The 22,100-nt window shown below is 45.6% G+C and overlaps 1 protein-coding gene across 2 annotated transcripts in view; it reads left to right on the top strand.

Annotated features, from left to right (window-relative positions):
• The window catches only part of C4_1H5orf22 (chromosome 4_1 C5orf22 homolog), a 571,451-nt gene that overhangs the window by 539,136 nt on the left and 10,215 nt on the right, over positions 1-22,100 (top strand). For both annotated transcript variants that reach the window (XM_078687957.1, XM_078687958.1), the window contains one exon: positions 13,559-13,698. In XM_078687957.1, coding sequence (XP_078544083.1) covers positions 13,559-13,698 — 140 coding nt within the window. The remainder of the gene's footprint in view (positions 1-13,558; positions 13,699-22,100) is intronic.

Genomic DNA, 22,100 nt, shown 5'->3' with positions numbered 1-22,100 from the left:
GTGAGTGCAGTGTGCAGAGTAGTGAGTGCAGTGTGCAGAGTAGTGAGTGCAGTGCAGAGTAGTGAGTGCAGTGTGCAGAGTAGTGAGTGCAGTGCAGTGAGTGCAGTGTGCAGAGCAGTGAGTGCAGAGCAGTGAGTGCAGAGTAGTGAGTGCAGAGCAGTGAGTGCAGAGTAGTGAGTGCAGAGTAGTGAGTGCAGTGTGCAGGGTAGTGAGTGCAGTGTGCAGAGTAGTGAGTGCAGTGTGCAGAGTAGTGAGTGCAGTGCAGAGTAGTGAGTGCAGTGCAGAGTAGTGAGTGCAGTGCAGAGTAGTGAGTGCAGTGCAGAGTAGTGAGTGCAGTGAGTGCAGTGTGCAGAGCAGTGAGTGCAGTGTGCAGAGCAGTGAGTGCAGTGTGCAGAGTAGTGAGTGCAGTGTGCAGAGCAGTGAGTGCAGAGTAGTGAGTGCAGAGTAGTGAGTGCAGTGCAGAGTAGTGAGTGCAGTGCAGTGCAGAGTAGTGAGTGGTGCAGTGCAGAGTAGTGAGTGCAGTGTGCTTGCAGTGCAGAGTAGTGAGTGCAGTGTGCAGAGTAGTGAGTGCAGAGTAGTGAGTGCAGTGCAGAGTAGTGAGTGAAGTGTGCAGAGTAGTGAGTGCAGTGTGCAGAGTAGTGAGTGCAGTGAGTGCAGTGCAGAGTAGTGAGTGCAGTGCAGAGTAGTGAGTGCAGTGTGCAGAGTAGTGAGTGCAGTGCAGTGAGTGCAGTGTGCAGAGCAGTGAGTGCAGTGTGCAGAGTAGTGAGTGCAGTGTGCAGAGTAGTGAGTGCAGAGTAGTGAGTGCAGTGCAGAGTAGTGAGTGCAGTGCAGAGTAGTGAGTGCAGTGTGCAGAGTAGTGAGTGCAGAGTAGTGAGTGCAGAGTAGTGAGTGCAGTGCAGAGTAGTGAGTGCAGTGCAGAGTAGTGAGTGCAGTGCAGAGTAGTGAGTGCAGTGCAGTGAGTGCAGTGTGCAGAGTAGTGAGTGCAGTGTGTAGAGTAGTGAGTGCAGTGTGTAGAGTAGTGAGTGCAGTGTGCAGAGTAGTGAGTGCAGTGCGCAGAGTAGTGAGTGCAGAGTAGTGAGTGCAGAGTAGTGAGTGCAGAGTAGTGAGTGCAGAGTAGTGAATGCAGTGCAGTGAGTGCAGTGAGTGCAGTGCAGAGTAGTGAGTGCAGTGTGCAGAGTAGTGAGTGCAGAGTAGTGAGTGCAGAGTGTGCAGGGAGTGCAGTGAGTGCAGTGCAGAGTAGTGAGTGCAGAGTAGTGAGTGCAGTGCAGAGTAGTGAGTGCAGTGCAGTGAGTGCAGTGTGCAGAGTAGTGAGTGCAGTGTGCAGAGTAGTGAGTGCAGTGCTGAGTAGTGAGTGCAGTGTGCAGAGTAGTGAGTGCAGTGCAGAGTAGTGAGTGCAGTGCAGAGTAGTGAGTGCAGTGTGCAGAGTAGTGAGTGCAGAGTAGTGAGTGCAGAGTAGTGAGTGCAGTGCAGTGAGTGCAGTGCAGAGTAGTGAGTGCAGTGTGCAGAGTAGTGAGTGCAGTGTGCAGAGTAGTGTGTGCAGAGTAGTGAGTGTAGAGCAGTGAGTGCAGAGCAGTGAGTGCAGTGCAGAGTAGTGAGTGCAGTGCAGAGTAGTGAGTGCAGTGCAGAGTAGTGAGTGCAGTGCAGAGTAGTGAGTGCAGTGCAGAGTAGTGAGTGCAGTGCAGAGTAGTGAGTGCAGTGTGCAGAGTAGTGAGTGCAGTGCAGTGAGTGCAGTGTGCAGAGCAGTGAGTGCAGTGTGCAGAGCAGTGAGTGCAGTGTGCAGAGCAGTGAGTGCAGAGTAGTGAGTGCAGTGCAGAGTAGTGAGTGCAGTGCAGAGTAGTGAGTGCAGTGTGCAGAGTAGTGAGTGCTGAGTAGTGAGTGCTGAGTAGTGAGTGCAGTGCAGAGTAGTGAGTGCAGAGCGCAGAGTAGTGAGTGCAGAGCGCAGAGTAGTGAGTGCAGAGCGCAGAGTAGTGAGTGCAGAGCGCAGAGTAGTGAGTGCAGTGCAGAGTAGTGAGTGCAGGTGCAGAGTGCTGTGTATTGGCAATGTAAATGACAATGGCATTTATTTATGATTTAAAGAAAAAAAAGAAATGTCATGAGCAATGCCAATAGCTCTACCTTTAATGATGCCGAGACCATTGCATTGTAAATGCTTGTTTTAAATGCAGCCGGTTCTCCTTAAAGTAAAGCTGAATGCAATTATAAAAGAAAAATGAAAGTTTTCAGTTTCATTTTTTAAGGGCAAGCGTGGTGTGCTCTTAAAAATATTTTTGCACCCATTCACAAAGGGGAAGGGGACCCCTGGGGACCCCATCCTGTTTGTGAGTGGCTTACCACCTACTTAAAGTAGGTGTTAAACTGCGAGTGTTTAACGACTGCAAATGCGGTCGCAAGACAGTACTACATTGATGTTAAAGTCGCTATCAGGAAGGGACGCCCTTGACATGCCTCTTCCTAATAGCGAGTCGCAAACGCTATTTTGGGAGTCAGTGACTCGCAAAAAATGTTTGTACATACCACCACCATTTTTTGCGTTCGCAAACAGGTTGATTTCCCTTTTGCGACTCCAGAAAATGGTCGTACATCTGGGCCTAAGTGCTTACCAGTGATGCCTGGAAACTATGGAGAGTGATGGGATGGACAAATAGGTCAGACACGCACAGTAAATCTAAGGCGGGTAAGTTAACAAGCATTGTAAATGCAATAGGTCTCGCCTTGTTATGTTATGTTATGTTATGTTTAAATCATTTCTAAAGCACACTTACACCAAATGGTTTCATGGCGCTATGAGCGGGGGAGAAACAGAAAGTCAACAGTGAAGGTTAATGGGCAGATAATACTTTACTCATAGGCCTGGCAGAACAATAAAGTTTTCAAACGGGATCTGAAGTGGGTGTAGGGAGTGATTGATCTAAGTTCCAAAGGAAGTGAGTTCCAGGAGGAGGGGGCAAGAAAAGAAAATCTGAGGCCACTGTGTTTCTTACGGATAAAAGTAGGGGTTGTGAGTAGAGCCAGGTGAGAGGAACGAAGATTACGAGAAGGAAGATAGCGATGAAGCAGGGAAGAAATAAAGGTTGGACCGAGGCCGGCCAGTGCTTTAAAAGTGATACAGCCTAGTTTAAATTCACAGCATTTGGCCACAGGGAGCCAATGAAGAGCCTTTGATTAAGTTAAAGCCATTTGCTTTGCTAATGGTATTGTATAGCAATGCAAATGGCTTTAACCTAATGAAAGGCGAGACCTTTTGCATTTTTAATGCTTGTATTCCCTGAAACGCCCACACAACTATACAAGCAAATGGAAACCTGCGAAAAATGTTTCAGTATAAATCAAATCAAATCAGAGGGCAGATAGAGAGTGGCCAAAGCGCAGCATACTTGGCAGTATAAAATAGTCGCAGCTCATAGTTAGCCCGAATAACAAAGTAGGTTCACATAGGGCAGGAACGAGGCACTGAATAGTAAGGGCATATGGCAGCACAGTATAGACAAAGTGAGGCCAAGCCCTAAGCCAGGCCATGGGGCCAGTAGTAATTGGCCCAATATGTCACATGAGACATGGTAAAGCTGCAGCAGTTCCTGCTCCAAACAAAGAAGTATTAACTAGATAATAAAGAAAAAGAACAGAAGCCACGCACCTTTATGCTCTAGGGTATTATTTTCGAGAACTACTCCGCTAAAGGTATGTACGCGTATTGCCAAAATGGAGGGTGCAAACAGGGAGTCACCTTGAGATTCCTACAAATCTTTGCATCCTAAACAACTCGTAAATACAAGAGTGGATGAGAAATCCGAGCTATGCAAATCTGTTTGTTTATGCTTATGTACCCTGTGTACTCCTTTTAAAAGGGGTTACTGGCTGGCTGTAACGTATGTGTTGAAAGGCGCTTAGCCTGAGCTTTGATGTGTCCGCGAAGCCACCTCAAGTGTCCGATTACTTGATCCTATAATGACTTTTGGACCACATCAATCTCGCACCCTCTTTTCAGAAGTCTTTGTCGGGCCTGTCGATGGTCTTTCGAGCTTGTGCCATGCGCGCACTGGAGCAAATAGTCGCCGAGATGCGCATTGTTGACGTGCACTTATTCAAAATTTATTTTGAGATTCACATAGCGCCGCGTGTCTCTTCACCGTTACTTCACAGCGCTGCATGTTTATGGGTTAGGTTCAGTACTTAGCCAATATTGTGCGTTGTAAGTATCATTCTTTCCCAAAAACTGCACTGTAGCTTCCTAGCAATGAGAAATATATATAATGAAACTCCTGGCCAGTGCATATGTGCTCCCCAGCTGTGTTAGGGATATACCAATGCTCCTATGTGCATAGCCACCAAGGCTTTCATGCCACTCATTTTGCTGATATAAACACAAACAGGCCCGTTGATTTGTCTTGTTTGAAAATATGCCTGCTTTTTATGTTGGCCTAATGAAAGGTACAATTATCTGCAAACAAAGATGCATTTCAAAGAAATGGGGCACTAGGCCAAAACACAAGTAAATAAAGAACACAAGTAAATAAAGAAAAAAAATGGCAGATGCACGTTTTGTTTTCTCTTTATTTATTTTGGTTTCAATCACTGCACTTGCGCTTTACCTTATATATCTTAAGCTAAAGCGGGTGCCTCAAATGGTTCAAAAGTAAAGAAATTGATTTAAAAAAAAGTTTTTTCCAATTTGTTTACTTTTGAAGCAATCGTAGCCCCACGCTTTAGCTTAAGTTGTTTACAGATAAAGCGCCAGTGCGGCGATTGAAGCTAAAATATATAAAGTGAAAACAAGGCACAAAAACATTAAAGCTCAGTGGTCACAACAAATAAATAAAGAAAAGAGAAAACAAGACACAAAAACATAAAAGCTCACCGGTCACAACAACGGCGCCTTTACATCGCGCTTTCTCCCAAAAAAACAAGTCATCACCCAAATTAAACAAGCATTTACAATGCAATGGTTTCGCCTCTGGAAAAGTTTGAGCTATTGGCATTGTAAATGACAAAGTTTGTATTTATGTGTTGGTTTAAGAAATAGAGAAGTAAATGGCATTGTTATTTACATTGCCATTTGCTTAATTTCTCTCAAATGTGAGACTTATTGTATCCTACGGACAAGTTTAGCAGACAGCAATTACTACCACACACACACCTAGAGCCACACACACACAATGCGGCCACACACACACACACACTCAGATCTACACACAGACACAGACACCCAGAGAAACACACACACACATACACACCCAGAGTGCCCCCCACACACACACACCTAGAGCCACATACACACACACACACACCCAGAGCCACACACATACAGACACACATCCAGAGCCACACAAACACACACCCCGAGAGCCATACACACACTCAAAGTCACACATAGACCCAGAGCTACACACACCTAGAGACACACAAACACACACCCAGAGCCACACAGACATCTAGAGCCACACATACACTTAGAGCCACATACACACACTCAGAGCTAGCCACACATACACACCCATAGCCAGCCACACACACACACTAAGACTCACACACTCACCCACAGCCACACACACACACATACACTCAGAGCCACACACACCCACCCAGAGCCACACACACACCGATAGCCACACACACACCCACCCAGAGCCACACAGACTCACACACCTAGAGCCACAAACACACATGCTGCGCCACATACACACACATTCAGAGCTACACAGACAACCAGAGTCACACACACATACTCAGAGCCACACATACACATACACACACTCAGAGCTAGCCACACACACACACACCTAGAGCCATACACACCCAGAGCTACAAACACACACCTAGAGCCACACACACACCAGAGGCACACACACACCTCTAGAGTCACACACACAGACACACACCCAGAGCCACACACATATACACACCGAGAGCCACACACACATCCAGAGCCACACACACATACACACCCAGAGCCACACACACACACCCAGAGCCATACAAACACACATACTCAGAGCTACACACTTACACCTAGAGCCGCACACACACACTCAGAGCCAGCCACACACACACACACACCCAGAGCTAGCTACACACACACACACCTAGAGACACACACACACACCCAGAGACAGCCACACACATACTAAGACCCACACATACCCCCAGAGCTACACACACACACACACACCCATAGCCACACACACACACACACACACACACCAGAGCCACACACACCCATAGGCACAGACACACACTAGAGCCACACACACACACACACTCACTCAGAGCCACACAGACACACACATCTAGAGCCACAAACACACACACACACCTAGAGCCACACATACAACCAGAGTCACACACACATACCCAGAGCCACACATACACATACCCCGAGCCAGCCACAAACACACACCTAGAGCCATACACACCCAGAGCTACACATACACTCAGAGCCACACACACACTCAGAGCCACACACACACCAGAGCCACACACACACCAGAGCCACACACACACACACACCCAGAGCCACACACATATACACACACCCACTGCTTCACACACATACACACCCAGAGCCACACTTACACCTAGAGCAACACAAACACACATACCCAGAGCCACACACACACTCAGAGCCACACACACACACCCAGAGCTACACACACACACACACCCATAGCCACACACACCAGAGCCACACAAACCCATAGCCACACACACACACATACACTCAGAGACTCAAGGGAGGGGAGAGCTTCTGATGCGTGTTTGCCTGGAGCTTTTCCTCGTGCCCTCAGTATGCAGCCAACCAGAAGAACTACTGGAAGCAGATCGCGTGTGCTTTGAAGAAACAGAAGAACCTGTGTCAAGACCCCAAGGCGGTCTTAAAGTCAAAGGAGTGCAAGAAGGGGCCCAAGAAGGCGCACCTCAGCTTCTCCAGCTCCAGCCTTATAGAATCTGCCTCTGGGAAGGAGAAAGTAATTCACCCCGGTAAAAAGCCCTCCCGCCCTTCGAACGCGACTGCTGAGGTGAAGCAGGACGCTGAGACGAGCAGCAAAGAATGCGTGGAAGACGAGAGCGTCGACCAGAAAAAGGTTGCGGAGGAGTACTGCGGGGAGTCGTGGGGCTCGCTCTGCGCATTCTTCTTCTCCATGGTGCAGGATAAAAAGTGCTGAAGAAGTACTAACTTTTCCATAGGCGCCTGTTGGCCCCTGTGTGACATGTGTGATACTTTCTGCTGCTTGGGTCTCGGTTTTTTTAGACAACTGAATGATGCATTCTGGGACTTGTAATTTCACTTTTAATATCGCATTTATAGACTCAAAATATCCAGCGAGCAAATAATGTAGACTTAAAATCAGGGCAGACATACGATGCCACGTGTGCTATAGGGCGATGTAACAGCTATACTTCTTCACTGGGAAGTATAATGTGGTTTACTAGCAACTGTGTATTTACTACACAGTACCGTGTGCTATGCGCAGGGTGCTCGATGTAAATACTGTAATTATAAAAACAGAGCTGTGTATTTAAACATCTTTAACAGTCTTGTAATAAACGTGTTTCTTTTCTATGTTGATATACCGTAAATTTTATTCTGTACATATTTTTTATCTGTGAACACTGGTGCAAAGTGCACAGCCAAATACTTGCTTAGTGTTCTTTGAGCGATTTTAAAACGGAACAAATGTAATACCTTCAGTGCTATGCACTTGTGTAGTGTCTATGATTTTAATTGGTCAATTAGAATAAACGCTTTTGAGACTCTTTGAAATAAATGCATCGGTGCATTCGTCTTTGGGCGTGGGGTATATGTGGAATGTTTAAATGGTAAATTACAAAGCGTTGCGTGGACAAGCGTCACTGGGAGCTCAGTTGCTGCATTTTTTAACGAGACCCTGCACGTTGAGATCCGAGCTACCGCGGGCACTTTAGTTTCATTTGAACACCAATTAGGGAGATAGTTGCAGCATTCTCACTGCATGTAGTACACCACGGTTCAAATGAATGGCCTCTGCTTCTCATGCTCACAGGCAGCTCAGCTGAAAGACGGTCTGGTTGACCAATGCCATTTAAAAGCGTACCCGTACTTAAGAGCATTTCTCGCAGAAAAAAACAACAAATTAAATGTAGTGTTCCTAAATGGTAATTACATTCGCCTCGAGGGTAGGGGCAACATAAAAGCCACTCACACTTAACATTGTATTCGCTTTATTAGCATGAGAACCACTTATAAAGTCCATTAAGTTTTCTATGAAACGCAATAACAATATGTACCCGCTTGCACTAGGCGCAGTTGCGGACCCCTCACCAGTTAGCACTGTCTCCGGGCGTTCAGCGCGCACTTCTCTCCCACACAGGGTCAAATTGCAGCTTCCGAGTTCCTCACAGCCCTCTGTAGGCAGCCAGGGCTCCATATTTTAGCCCATTTATTGGGGCGGCCACTTCCTTCATAAACTGCACGTTATGCCGTCATGCACCAGCACATATCCTTTTACCACCTCCTTAGTTCTGGTGTCAGGGAGCACCCCACTGACAGGGACCCACTCACACTGGGACATCAACAATTAGCGCCACAGACTGCCTGACGTGGGCGTGGCGAAAACAGACAACAGCAACAAGACACAGAAACACGTGAAACAAACATGAAAAAGACATGAGACAAGGGCAACAAAGACAACACCACGGAGTAACGGAAAACATGGAGAGGACATGACAGCCGACGAAAGCATTCCATTGACGGAAAACAAAGACAACAGCAACGAGACACGGAATCCTCAAATTGTTTTTGCAGATGTTATAGCTACCAAAACCTCATCTTCATAGTCTATAGAATTATAGTTTCAAAGCGAAACCCTTGCAGAACTGTCAAAAACGGTTGTAAATCCTGAGGAAAAAGGAAAGTAATCGAAGCCCCAAAACTTCGCAGTCAAACTTCCCAATGGTTCTCAGAAGGCCTGGCTGCTGCCTATGTAGACTTCAGCGTGGCAACTGCCAGATTCCTCCCAAATCCATCACATAAGAATTGTAATATTGACAAAATGCGATACTCAGTAGGAGGAAAAGATCTCACAGAACACTTTTACAGCACAGTATGCAGAGGACCGCTTGTTTGGCAGGAAATGTATACATGTGAGTGCTTCCGGTTATAAGGGAGACATCCTTATGCCTGTGTGGCTTTCCAATTGCCATCCAGTCATACATGTATGAGGCTCTGCACCCGTGTGCCAATCCCCTGACTCATCCAAACACAGTGTGTGTGTGTGTTTTGTCTATTCCTTCGGCCCCTAGAGATAAAGAGGGAAGTGCTGAAGAGGTACTTGGCCCAGTTGCTGAGGACCCATAGTAAGTCGGGCCCTGGGACATTAGGCGTAAAAGGCCTCGACCCCCATGTTTGGGGCCTGTAGCTCCTGCTTGCCCCCTGGCCCTCTGTAAGGGGTTCCGATGGTCTGATGTTATTCCAGGATTCAGTAAGACCATTAGCACAACCAGTTATCATGACATTACCGCAAATTTAGAGATAATGTGCAAGGACTGTTTCTATATCAAATCCAGAATTAATGATGTCAAATTAGGCCATTGGTATTTAAAAAAATTAGAATAGTCATTCACTAATATTTGGTGTATTTTGTCATTCAGACATAGTACTTTGGGGGTTATTTAAGATGTGTAGAACGCCCTAAATAAATCCTGTGAAAAGTGTTGAAAGTGATTTTCAGTGCATTTAACACTATTTTTGCATTAGGAGAAAAGTACTGCATTTTATGCCTATTAGTTTCAAAGCATATCCCTCTGCCCACTACTTTCCTTACTTCTAGGTCAACGCCCCATACCACCGTTTTCTGCTGTTTTACCGACTTCTTTGTCCAGTCCTCGCGTTATCAACCAGGCCTATTTCTCTACTTCTCATTCTGCTCACCACTCACCTTCTCTCTAGTCAGCTTGCCAGCAGCCCCTCCCACCAATTCACACCTTCTTTCATTCTGCCTACGTCTCCTTCTAGTACTCTGCTCGGTGCCCTCGCTACCCTTACTTTAAAACTTCTCAGTGCTGCTCTGCTCATGACTCTTCCACTGCCCAGAATTCTGCCAACCCGTCATCTTACTTTCAATTTCCCTGCATACTCTCTTACTCCTACCACCCACACTACTTACCACTCCTCTCCTATTGTTCTGCCAACTCGACATCTTACTTTTCTGCCCACAAGCGCTATATTGGCTCCTGTCTCTCCTGCCACTCGCTTCTCTTCTCGTCCCTGACCCAACTCTGCCCTATTGCCCTGCCTCTACCCGGGCCTTTCTGCCCCCTGCCTGCGCGATGAGGGCACGGCAGAAGGCCGTGGAGCTTCTGGCCTTATTTGTTGATTATGCGGAAAGAGTTCTTTTCCGGGGTGTTTATCTCCGTTGACGTCTCGTGCTCTCTGAGCCCCCTGGTCCGGGCTGAGGGGAGGGGACAAAGCACCGGGCGGGAGCAGCGGGGCTCCAGGAGATGAATTAGGAGCTATGTCTCCGCCTCGCAGGGCCAGGCGGGGTACATTTCCACACAATAAAAGCAGCGCTTAGTTTTATTTTTAATGGCGCTGCGGATTACCGGCCCCCGAGCAGTCGAGGCGCTGGCCTCGGGGATTACTCGCTAATGAGGCCGGGCCCGGAGATGTGTCTCTTTAGCAGAAAGTAATGCGGTGCCTTTTATTCCACTAGATGTTCTCTTCCGTTTTCAGACGGTTTTAAACCCCATTTGCCCGTTTCTATTACTTTTACATCACACTGATTAAATTCACACTGACTGTTTGCGCATATATCTTCTTAATTTTAATATCTACCATCATAAAATCTGTAATGGTGAGATTTCAAATTCCGGCAAGACAAGAACCAGGCGGGGTGCGCGAGGGCAGTAAAAAAAAATCGAGTTAGTGCACGAAGCGGTGGACACAGAAGGTAAAACCGGAGGGGGCGAGAGGGAAGACTAAGGAAGAAAGGAGAGTGGTATGACGGAGAGAACTTGAAAGAACAAGGGGACCCATTCACGCCGCGACGGGGTGACTCCCAGAGGCAGCAATATGCTCACAGTTGGCAAACACAGCTCTGTTTGGACAGCCAGTGGGGCCATCCACTCGGCAAACACCGGCAATCCAGTTAGTCCTCGGCAAAGGGAATCAGACACTGCGTCCACTCCCCGGGCCTCCGGGGACACACCAGCCTGGCCTTCAGCACAACCGCCCCTCTCTTAAGAGCCAAAATCCCCCCAAAAAAGAAGAAACAAGCAACGGAGAGTGAAAGGGGAGGGGGGCGGTAACGGGGAGGGGGGCGGAACGGACATCGGGAGGGGGCGGGAACGGGGCACAGGACAGCGAGGGGGGGGGGAGGGCGGGAACGGGGCACAGGACAGCGAGGGGGGGTGGGCGGGAACGGGGCACAGGACAGCGAGGGGGGGGGCGGGAAGGCAAGGAAATGGAAAAACAAGCTCTCACCCACCTGGACTTCCTCCAACGTCGGTCGGCCGCAGAATGAGAGCAACATGGCGCCGAACCGCCCACCGCGCATGACTCACAGAGGGAACGCCCAGGGAAAAAATCGAGGGAACGCCCACGAATCTGGTCCGTGAATGACGGACAGATCTCTGTTCCAATGGCTAGCCTCCATTTATGGAGCTAGCCAATGGAATAGAGGGCGTATTCAAGTGCCCTTACTGTGAAGACTACAGATTTCTCTGGAGGCGGAGCTAAGAGCTCCGCCCTCCAGCGAAACCTAAAAAAGTAGTGTACAAGCCGAGAACAGAGAAATGAAAAGCACGTCAGCCATTGTTGAAGGCAAACGCGGTAATGCGAAAAAAAGTGCTTAGCGGCTAATTAAGAGTTACTGTCTCCCACCGCAAGTAAAAGATGAAATCCTGGTGGGCGGGGCCAAAAGCGAACAGGGTGGCAACCCTCAGTGTAATGATTGCCTCCGGTGCAATCATTACACTGTGTTTTGCATCATCCATGACGCAAAACGACGCACACCAATCCAAATTGTGGGCGGAGCCGTGACACGACTTCTGGACTCGTATTGATTCCAAGAAGCCCTCGCATGGCGAGAGCAGCACATGCGCTGCTCACGCCAGGTGTGACCTAAATATAAAAAATAAAAATAATTTACCCATCTTGCCCTTGTTTACTGCACGACTCGTCACCCTCGCTCCCGTGTTCTTCTCTCCTCGCTGCATCCTGCGCCCCAGGTATCTCCGTTAACCAATCCTGGCCCTCTCTCATGCTGTTAACCTGCATGAGAGAAACGCCTGGATTAGAGGGAGTGGCCTCCCTCAGCGCTCTCAAGGCCACTGGAGGCCTGTGCTTGCTCTCAACCCACCTGTCTAAGTCAGTTAGGTTAGAGCGGTTTAAAGTGCGCATGTCTGGCTGGCCGTCGCAAGACAGCCGGCCAAAGTGAGATGCTCACTTTAAACTTAAGTGCACAGCCCACTCCCTGCTGCTGCTACTCAGCATCAATGGCCTGCCCTGTGCTGACACTCTGCTCGGGACAGGTTGGTTTAAAATCAAATGGTGATAAATAATTGTATTTTTCATAATAAATTAACTTTATTACCATATTGCAATTTTATTTTTCATCTCTGGGGCTTTTCTTGGGGCGTTTTAGTAGTGGAGCTCCTCCACTCTAAAGAGGAGCTGCTCCTAGTGCTTATGCCTGGCTTCTGAGGCTGTGGTTAAAAGCTCTTAATCCCTGATTACGAGTTTGGCAGACGGGTTACTCCATCACAAACGTGACAGATATCCCACTCCATCACAAATCTGACAGATAATACGAGTTCCATTATATCCAGTGGAATATAATAAAACTTGTAATCTGGCAGATGGGATATCTGTCACATTTGTGATGGAATAACCTGTCTGACAAACTCGTAATCGGGATCTTAGTGTTCGTTGTCTGAGTTTGGGTGGGGAATATATCACACATATCCTAACGCCACTTCCCTGATTACATGACTTTAAGTTTAAGATGAGAAGACGAAAGAATGTACTTCCTTCGTGTGAACCTATGTGATGCTTGATGTCCAGAAAACAGCGAACCCATATGGCTCAGGTGTTTCCATTCTCACTTATGCATAAAAACAATGTACCTGCTTTTGTTGCAGGACAAGGTGTTTCATTCCAGGCTATTACACCTCAGTTTATAGCATGCTTTATGATCTAAAAGCATTTTGTAAAAATATATTTTTATTCACTTAGTAATGTTTGGTCATTTGCTAGTAGCAGGGTTGTACAGGTTGGTGGCTTGGCGTGTTAGAGCAGACAGTACAGTGATGAAGACAAATTGGAAATGTAATCATTTTATTTTTATTTCTCTACATCCCCCACCTTTTAAACTAATAGCATTCCTGATGCAGTCTCTTAAAATAAAAGGTCATTTTTGGTTGTAATACATTTTGATGAGTTTAATCAAATAGGAGGTTTTGCAATTGTATATGCAGCCTTGTGTTTAATAAAATCCAGATTTTCTCTGTAATGCCTTCTAAATACCTTGTTTTAATAAGATGTTTTGCAGAATTGACCACACTAGGGCTTTATTTTTCTTCCCAGGTCCATCAAGCTGGCCTGACCTGTGATTTTTCTGAACTTCCTCACCATGTGAGCTCAGAGCCAGAGATCGATGGCCTCGTACGAGCTGTGAAGCGTATGCTAAAGAATTTGCCCAAGCCAACTCTTGTGACAATAGCCCGGTAAAAATTATGCATTATTTCACCTTGATATGAGTCCACAATATTAGCAGTGTAATGTTCTGGTGACCACAATTTTGGAAGAAATGAGAATACAGTGACACGAAGTCAAGGCAAATAGAATCTCACTTAAGGATCACAAAAGCAAGGGCACGCAATTCTTAAAGAATGTGTTGCAATACTGCAAGCTGCCCCTCCTATTTATAATTGTGCCTATGGCCACTGGGGCTTTTAGGCTCATCTTCTCGGTTGCAGATGTTATGCATTTGGATCTCTAGCCTAAAATACAAAAGAGATTGTTTTAGGATCCATGAAATTTACAAATGTATACAAAGCAAATTTGCTTATCGTTCTATTTTGTGCACTGATTTCCTGCTTCTAGTATGTTTTGTACTTGCATGATGGTTTGACGTTTAATTGAGATTTTCTGTGCATTCTCTTGCTTTGTGATTCTTGCATTTCTTGGACTTCTTGCCTTGTACGTTTTTTTACATTCATTTTCTGCCACTATATTAACCCAATACATTTTTGGTTTTAACCCACTGTTTGATAACTAGTGTTCCATCAAACCAAATCGTATCTGTTCTGTTCCAGAAGGCTGCAATTGTGATATACACCAATGTAGTATGCAAAAGGTCTCCACGAGAATTCCCTCAACTCAAGCAGATCGTGCAGTCAGACTACCCAAACCTCCACAGTTTGTCCATGTACATTCGAGATATGTCAGCGGAATCAACCTATATTGACTAGCAATGACGACTTCCTAGCCAGCTATTTATGCAGCATGCCACCCCTTCTCAAAGCGCTGACCCACATTCTCTTCCCATCCCTTCCTGAGGTTATCAAATGTATAAGGGGTATGGTGTATCAGAGAATGATAAAGTTTTAAGATTTTCTCATCCCACAGCCCCCATCAATTGGTGGGATTCCAGAGGGTTGTGGTCATGTTTCTAATTTATCGGTATAATGCATGTCCGAGTTGTAAAAATCTAAAGAACTGATATTATTGCATACTGTATTTCTTTTGTAAATTGTCAAAGGAGCACATGAATGTACTTGACTTTTCTCTGTTTTGTTATACCGATATTGTCCAACTCCTGGAGTCCCCCAAGGAAGCTAACTTCCTGCTGAAGAGTTCCAGTCCATAAAGGGATTTCTTTGGTGAGACATTTGTGCCTCCTAGTACTTTTCAGAGAGTCCCCCCACAACGCAGTAACAGTTTGTGTAGCTGGCATGAGCTGTGTTCAAGTTCCTCCCCAATACAAGTGTAATGGGTGCGTAGTGCTCATCATCCACTTTTCAGTGGTAAAAGCAGAGTCTGTGTTAAAGTTCTTAATCCATTCATTAATGGTAATCAGCTGTGCAACCTAGTTATACATTATGACGTTGGCTTCACTAATCCGTTCATCATATTGTGATTCTAACATTTAACCATGGCTATCTGATTAAAAGTTTGCGCCTATAAAAGGGATCATACCACATGGCATTGAGGTAATTGAAACTCTCCTGTAGAATAATGTATGTGTAATTTTGAAGTTGGAACAGCAGGCGTGGCAATGCCACCATATTAAAACTGCCTGTCTTCTATACATGGATAAGGAGAGGGAGTCCTAAAATGCCAAGTCGGTCTGCAGTCTGACCTTCTGCGATGCCAAATTACAATTAAACGCCCTCTACCTGTTTCTAGTGGTGTAAACCTCCAAATAGTAAATCTACACTGTGACATCGACACTGTGAATCACGACATTCTACGTCACAGAATGTCAGAGCTCGGAATAACATCCACTGCAGCAGCCTGGCTCCAGTCCTTTCTTTCGGACCGGTCCTTCAGAGTCTGCGAGGGCAACACCACCTCACCCAGCAAACCCCTCAGTTGTGGAGTGCCTCAGGGCTCGTCCCTGAGCCCCACACTGTTTAATATTTACATGCTCCCCCTCGCAGAAATAATCCGCCCTTTCGGCATTCAAGTCGTGTCCTACGCCGACGACACGCAACTGGTGGTCACTCTTACTCATCCCTCATCCCTCATCCCACCCCAGTGAACTCAGAAACTGTATGGAAGCAGTCTGCACCTGGATGAGTCAGTCCTACCTAAAGCTCAACGGAGAGAAAACTGAGCTAATTGTGCTGGGCAATTCCCCCCAAAAATCCATCGGCTCTCTGTGGCCCCCTTCACTAGGCCCAGCCCCCCCCGCCCAGGGATTCCATCAAGAACCTGGGCATTTGGCTGGACTCTGCTCTCACCTTCGGCCACCAGGCAACAAAACTAGCAGCATCCTGCATGGGTATTATCAGACTCATTCGGAAGATCTTACCACTCCTTCCTCTCAAGGCCAGACAGATCATGGTCCAGTGTCTCATCCTCTCCCGGCTTGACTTCGGCAATGCCCTATAGCTAGGCTCCTCTGAATCCACCCTGAAAAAACTGCAGGTGATTCAAAACTGCGCGGCCCGCACCCTCCTGCGCATTCCCCGCCGGCAATCAGTGAGAACTGAACTAAGAGCACTTCACTGGCTACCGGTAAAAGATAGGGTACATTTTAAAAGCATGTGCATCGCCCACCGTGCCTACTGGAGGAAAGGAGCAGTCCTTAATCACAGCCTGATCACTCCCTACAACCCCAACAGGCAGCTGAGATCTTCCCTCGCCTTCCAGGTCATCATCCCCAGATACAAAAGAGAAAGAAGCGGAGGGAGAATGTTCTCTACTAACGCAGCAAGGCTCTGGAACTCCCTTCCACTTTCCATCCGTTCAGAACCAAACATCCTACCATTCCGTAAAAAATTAAAAACCTTTTTCTTCAGGAAATAATCCCTGACCAGCCTCACCCCACCGTATTCAGTTATAGCGCTGGGACGCCTGCGGGTAGCTATCGCGCTTTACAAAAACATATTCCATTCCATTCCAATAGTGGAACCTCTCGCCAGCCACCATCTGCTCAGCCACTCATTGAGTGACCGAACGCTTAGGTTGAAGTGGGCAAACTACTGTTATGGATAGGTTCGATTTTAGGCCACTGTGTTTCTCAAATATCACCACCTGTTGTCCTGAAGATATATCAGTAGGTTGTCTGGATAGAGGGAGCATCTATATTGAACAATTACACAGGCAGTTTTTTTCCCTGAGTTTTTTGTAGCGCAAACTTGACCCGTAGGTATCAGAGCGCTTTACATGAGCACCAGTTGTTTTACAGATAGGCACATTAATTTTTTTGTGAGGCACAGGGAGATTACGTGATTTGTCCAGAATCACAGGATGTTGAACTTCGTTTTAGAGACTCAAACTCGGTTCCCCAGATTCTAGGTCGACTACCCTAGCCATTAGGCCACATCCTCTCCTCAATCACAGAATTGCAGCGACAGTGGGCTGTTGTGCCTAGTACCACTATGAATCTGAAAAAAGTCCAACAACAGCCCGTCTACCTGATTCTTGCTTGCAAGTTAGTGTATAGATGAGCGTAGCTCATATAAATTGGCTCAGAATATTTCTCCCATGCAAGGAAAATAAATAGTTCCATTTGACAACTCAAACACCTTTTCAAAAACCAACGTCAATAAAGCAGAGGGTCTGTCAAGGTATCCTGTGATTCTCCAGGAATTGTGAAGCAGTAGATTAATATGGATATGGTGTGTAGAGCAGTATGGTATGAAGCCGCTTTGGTGGGGATTCAATTACTGTGAGTAGGCAGGTGACCAACTCTGTGGCTTGTAATTTAGCCTCAACATGAATTAATTAATTGGCGAGGTTCCTTAAGGCCTCAGCATATGTTTCTTCCTACGCCATTCATCATGCGTCAGTGGGACCTCAACCTGGTCCTCACCTTTCTCATGTGTGCACCATTTGACCCTCTGCATAATTGCCCTCTAAGGCTATTAAAAATCAAAACTGCCTTTAGTGGCCATAATATTGGCCAGGAGGGTCAGCGAATTGCAGTCCCTCTCTGCACACCCTCCTCATACCTCCTTCACCCAGACAAGCTGGTACTCTTTACACATGCCTCCTTCATTCCTAAGGTTGTGACTACCTTCCATGTAGGCTAGAACATCACCCTGCCTACCTTCTTTAGTCCGCCTCATTCCTCCAAAGAGGAGGAGAGACTCCATCACCTGGACCCAAAAAGAGTGTCTTCGTTCTATTTGACTATACAAAAGAATACCTGGTAGGCAATCAACACTTTGTGGGTTATGTCGGAGCAAATAAAGGGAAGGTGTAGCAGAAATGAACCATCTCAAGATGAATCATTCTGTGCATTAAGAAGCAACCCCCTGAGGGCATGCAAGCTCACTCGACCAGAGCCAAGGCTGGTACCACTTAGTTAGCTCGCGGTGTTCTGGTCTTGGACATCTGTCAGGCAGCAACATTGGCTTCACTGCACATGTTCACTAAGCAATACTACAACACACAAGGAGGGCCAAGAAGAGGTTTAGGGACCAGCGTGGGCGCGCTCCCCACTCTTCAAATCAACTCACACAAGAGCCCACGGGCCCAGATTTATATGGAAGTATTCAAATGCAACACACAGATAGATTGGCACCAGAGTAGAGATCGACCAATCAGGGGAAGGTATCCCTTTTAAGGATGACTCCCCTCACACACCAAAGGTGTCATGCTTCATCATAGGGGTGCCTCCTCGCGTTAGGAACCTAGTCCTAATGCAGGCTACAATAAATTGAGCACATGGGTTGTACCAAAAACCCTATATGAGCATGGTGTGTGAATGGGTGTAAAGTTCAGTGCTAGTGTAAGTGAGTTAAAACTGCCTATAGAGTGAGCCGGCAAAACTTTATTTAGCTACCCTATGACAGGATTAAAAAACAACAAAAATCTGAATGATGCAGCTGTACAAACTCAAGACCGGTACATCAAGGAGATCAACATGTTTCGGCCATCAGTGACCCATAAAAGTGTCTTGGCCTTCGTCAGGATCCAAAAGATTATTACAGCTACTGAAAATAAGTGTAAAAAACAACATGGAGGACAACAACAAGGTGTAAACTGAACCAGGAACTGGTATGTTCAGTAAAGTCCACCGCTACAACCTGCAGTGGAAAAAGAAGAAATAAATACAACTGGTGTCAGTGCTAGTGGAGTGTCACATACCGAGTACAAACAGCTTGAACACATATAGTGTCAATTACAAAGTCTATTATTACTGTATTCAGAGTAATAACAGGGCGGACTTACCAAATGTGGTCTCAATAGTTACCGCATCTCTCCGGGGGCTATTTAGCCAGAGGTACAAACTAACCCCCACCTGGGAAGGAGAATGGGGGTAGTCAGTGAGAGAGTAGCTAGAGTTCAGCATGATCGATACAGAGAGAGACTGCACATGTGCAATGGTAGAGAAAAGAACAGAAATTGCCTTCACTGTCAAGAGGAATCAATATATACCTTAACCGTATAACAGCACATGTGTGTAGCAAGTGTGTGTGATACCTGGAGTCTGCCCTATAAAAGGACACCTGGCTGTGAAAACATGTGGGAGTCCTCATGGAGCTGAGACCCCCTGTCACCAGTCACAAAATGACATCCTGTGTGGTGTTGCTCTTGGTTAAAGAGAAAGCCCACAGAAGCTTTGTTAACTGTCTCGAACTACGAGACTAAGGCGGTAGTGTAGTAATAAACAACATGCTAATTGTATGAGCAGCTACATGTGCTGCCGGCGGCAGGAAAAGGGCCCAGGAGAGGGAAAGGAGGCTCTAAGTTACTAAAGGTCGGTAGAGTTTTTAGCACAGGCGGAGAAGCTAGAGTGCAAGCTGCGAGTGGCGGTGCCTTGGAGCCTGCAGATCCTCACGAGCCTGAAATGGAGACCGGGCCATAACTAAGGCTGGTCGGACGTGGCTGAATGAAATTCAAAATTTCCCACCAAAATCAACGACTTCGCCGGGCCTCATCCCACACCTATCAGACTTTGTGAAGACTTCATTGGATACAGACTGCTGCCTTGCCCTACTAAAGGATTTGACTGCCATTTCTGAGACTAAGTCTGAAGATATACTCTGACCGGATCAAACCTGGTTTGTATATCCGACCAGTGGTCCAGCGTGGTTGGCCTAAAATCATGCCTAGGTCCCAGTCTACTGCACTTACTGCTTTTTATATGTAACACTGTGAAAATGCATGTCTCTGGTTCCTCTTATTGGATTTTTGTCGTTTTTTTGTAATTTTGTTAATTAAATCGTTCTTCATATTTCAAACTTGGAGTAGGATTTTTATTGTGTTGTGTTTTCGACTTTTTAACTGTTTTGGTATTTCTAAAGGCTTTACACAATTTTTCTCTACTAACCTTGTCTGCTTTGTGCCTTGGCTACCCTGGGTTGAGCTCAGGTTTAAATTACTGAAACCTTTAACTGGACCTAACAAGATAGTTGCTGTGGGCTACTATCCAACCCAATTTATAACTTACTTTTCCACATCTGTACTTTCTAAATTTGGCAGACTTTAGTCTGCCATGTAAAGATGTAGAAATGTTTATGAATGCACAAGCTGTTCCTACCTGTCAATGATGTTCAGGCCAGTAGTGGTGATGGTCTTGGCACCCACAAACATTTAGAGGGTTGAATTAAAAAGAGTAATCTGAGAAAAGCATTCCACAAGTGAGGAAGCAGAAGCATCACCATGTGAATAACATAATAAACTATAGAGATGACAGCACATTCATTTTTGCGACAAGGTGAGACGCAGCACACAGCACAGATCTTAATACCGGTGTCTTTATAACGTGTGTCTCACAACACTGTCCCTAATTTTTCAGAGACTAAATTTCTGAAAACACAGTAGCAAGCAATCTCACTAGGACAAATGTAGATTCTTACCGTCTGGCATTTTCAAGGGTGTGTTGTGTTATGGACAAAGTAATCACCAATGCATTGCTTACTGTTTATTCTCACTAACAGAAGCTTATTTTAGAAGGCTGCAGAAAGCTTAGGCTAATGCCCACCTCCCACGCATAATGGTGTTCTGTCCAGATTTTTTAATAAAACCAGAAAGTTATTCAATTTCTTGGGCAGCATACTACACTTCTTTTACAGTCAATCTAGACTAAATGGATAATTTATCCACATTTGTCAGCAGTGAAATCTCTAAAATCTTAAGTTCTTTTTGGGACTCTAGATCAGCCAGTTCTAGTTTGATTGCTACCACACAAAATGCAGCTCAACTTGTCTATAGACTTGTGGAAGAACTGCCCACCCAGCCATTTAAATAAGTACTTTCAGTTCAAGCCAATCACTTTGGATACATTATCTGCTATCATTGGGGTTATGAAGGCTAAGTTGTGTCATGCAGAACCTTACTCAGCCCACCTTTTTCTTATGATTACTTTGCTATTGAATCATCTATATCGAAGCTGCAAACTGTTGAGAAGGTATATTAGAGTAGGCAAATACGTTCTTACAATGAGTTAGTCTGCCCTCCATCAGGCATTTCTGAATTTATTCATGAAACATTATTTTACAATTCAGACCGAAGAACATTTCCAGCTGTCCAGGATACCACTTATTGAAGTATTAAGCAGTAGCAAAAATTGGCTTGATTAGTGGTGTGCATAGACTGATAGCAGAAGATCAACCTGAAAATCTCTCTCACCTGTCCCATAAATGGTCGCATAATGTTATTAAAAACATTGACTTTGCCACCATTACCATTTAATGGTAGTAACGTCCTTAATAATCAATGTGTCAGTATCTCAAGATTGAATAACCACCACTATAAAGTCATTCAATACTTATATTTTACTCCTAAGACACAATTTAATTGGGAGTGTCGTCAAAATTTAGCCAGCTCCCCTATGACTGATACAATCCAAATATTTGCCACGTGCAGTAGTATACATCGTTGATTAGTGTAGTAGTTAACTGGACTACTGGTTTAATAATCTTGGGCTGTTACAAAGTAGTACCTTCTAAATCTTCTGAGATTGTATTCTATATTCAGATAATGGCTAAACTCTTGTAGTGGCTGGAGCCTCGACCTTCACAGGTTTCTCTTTGGTAGGCACAATTTGTGTGGTGTGGAAATGTTGATTATTAGCTGCAACCCAGATAGGAAATGCCTTAAACTAATTTGGGCCCATATTGTTAAAAGGATGGAATCCTCCAAAGACCAGCTAGGTTAAATGAAGCTTAATTGTATTTCCTTCTTACATGGTAGTTGTTTTCTCTTTTCTTTTTTCTTTTTATATGATATGGCTAATTAATTTATGACATTTGTGACTTAGCTAATGTGTAATTCTATTGTGTACCACTCCTCTGTTTTCAGACGAATTATGATTAAAAAAACCTCCAAGTAGTATGGTTAGTACTTTGTCAGATGTGCTTTACTTTGTGAACTCCTCTTAAAGCATTACTAAAGTTACTGACCCTTAAAAAAATCTAGATTGCTCCACTTGTGTAGAAGGGTACAC

Source organism: Lissotriton helveticus, chromosome 4_1 (genome assembly GCF_964261635.1).
Source record: "Lissotriton helveticus chromosome 4_1, aLisHel1.1, whole genome shotgun sequence".
Classification (NCBI taxonomy): Eukaryota; Metazoa; Chordata; class Amphibia; order Caudata; family Salamandridae; genus Lissotriton; species Lissotriton helveticus.
The sequence above is the reverse complement of the archived record's forward strand: the minus strand, read 5'-3'. Positions and strand labels throughout refer to the sequence as shown.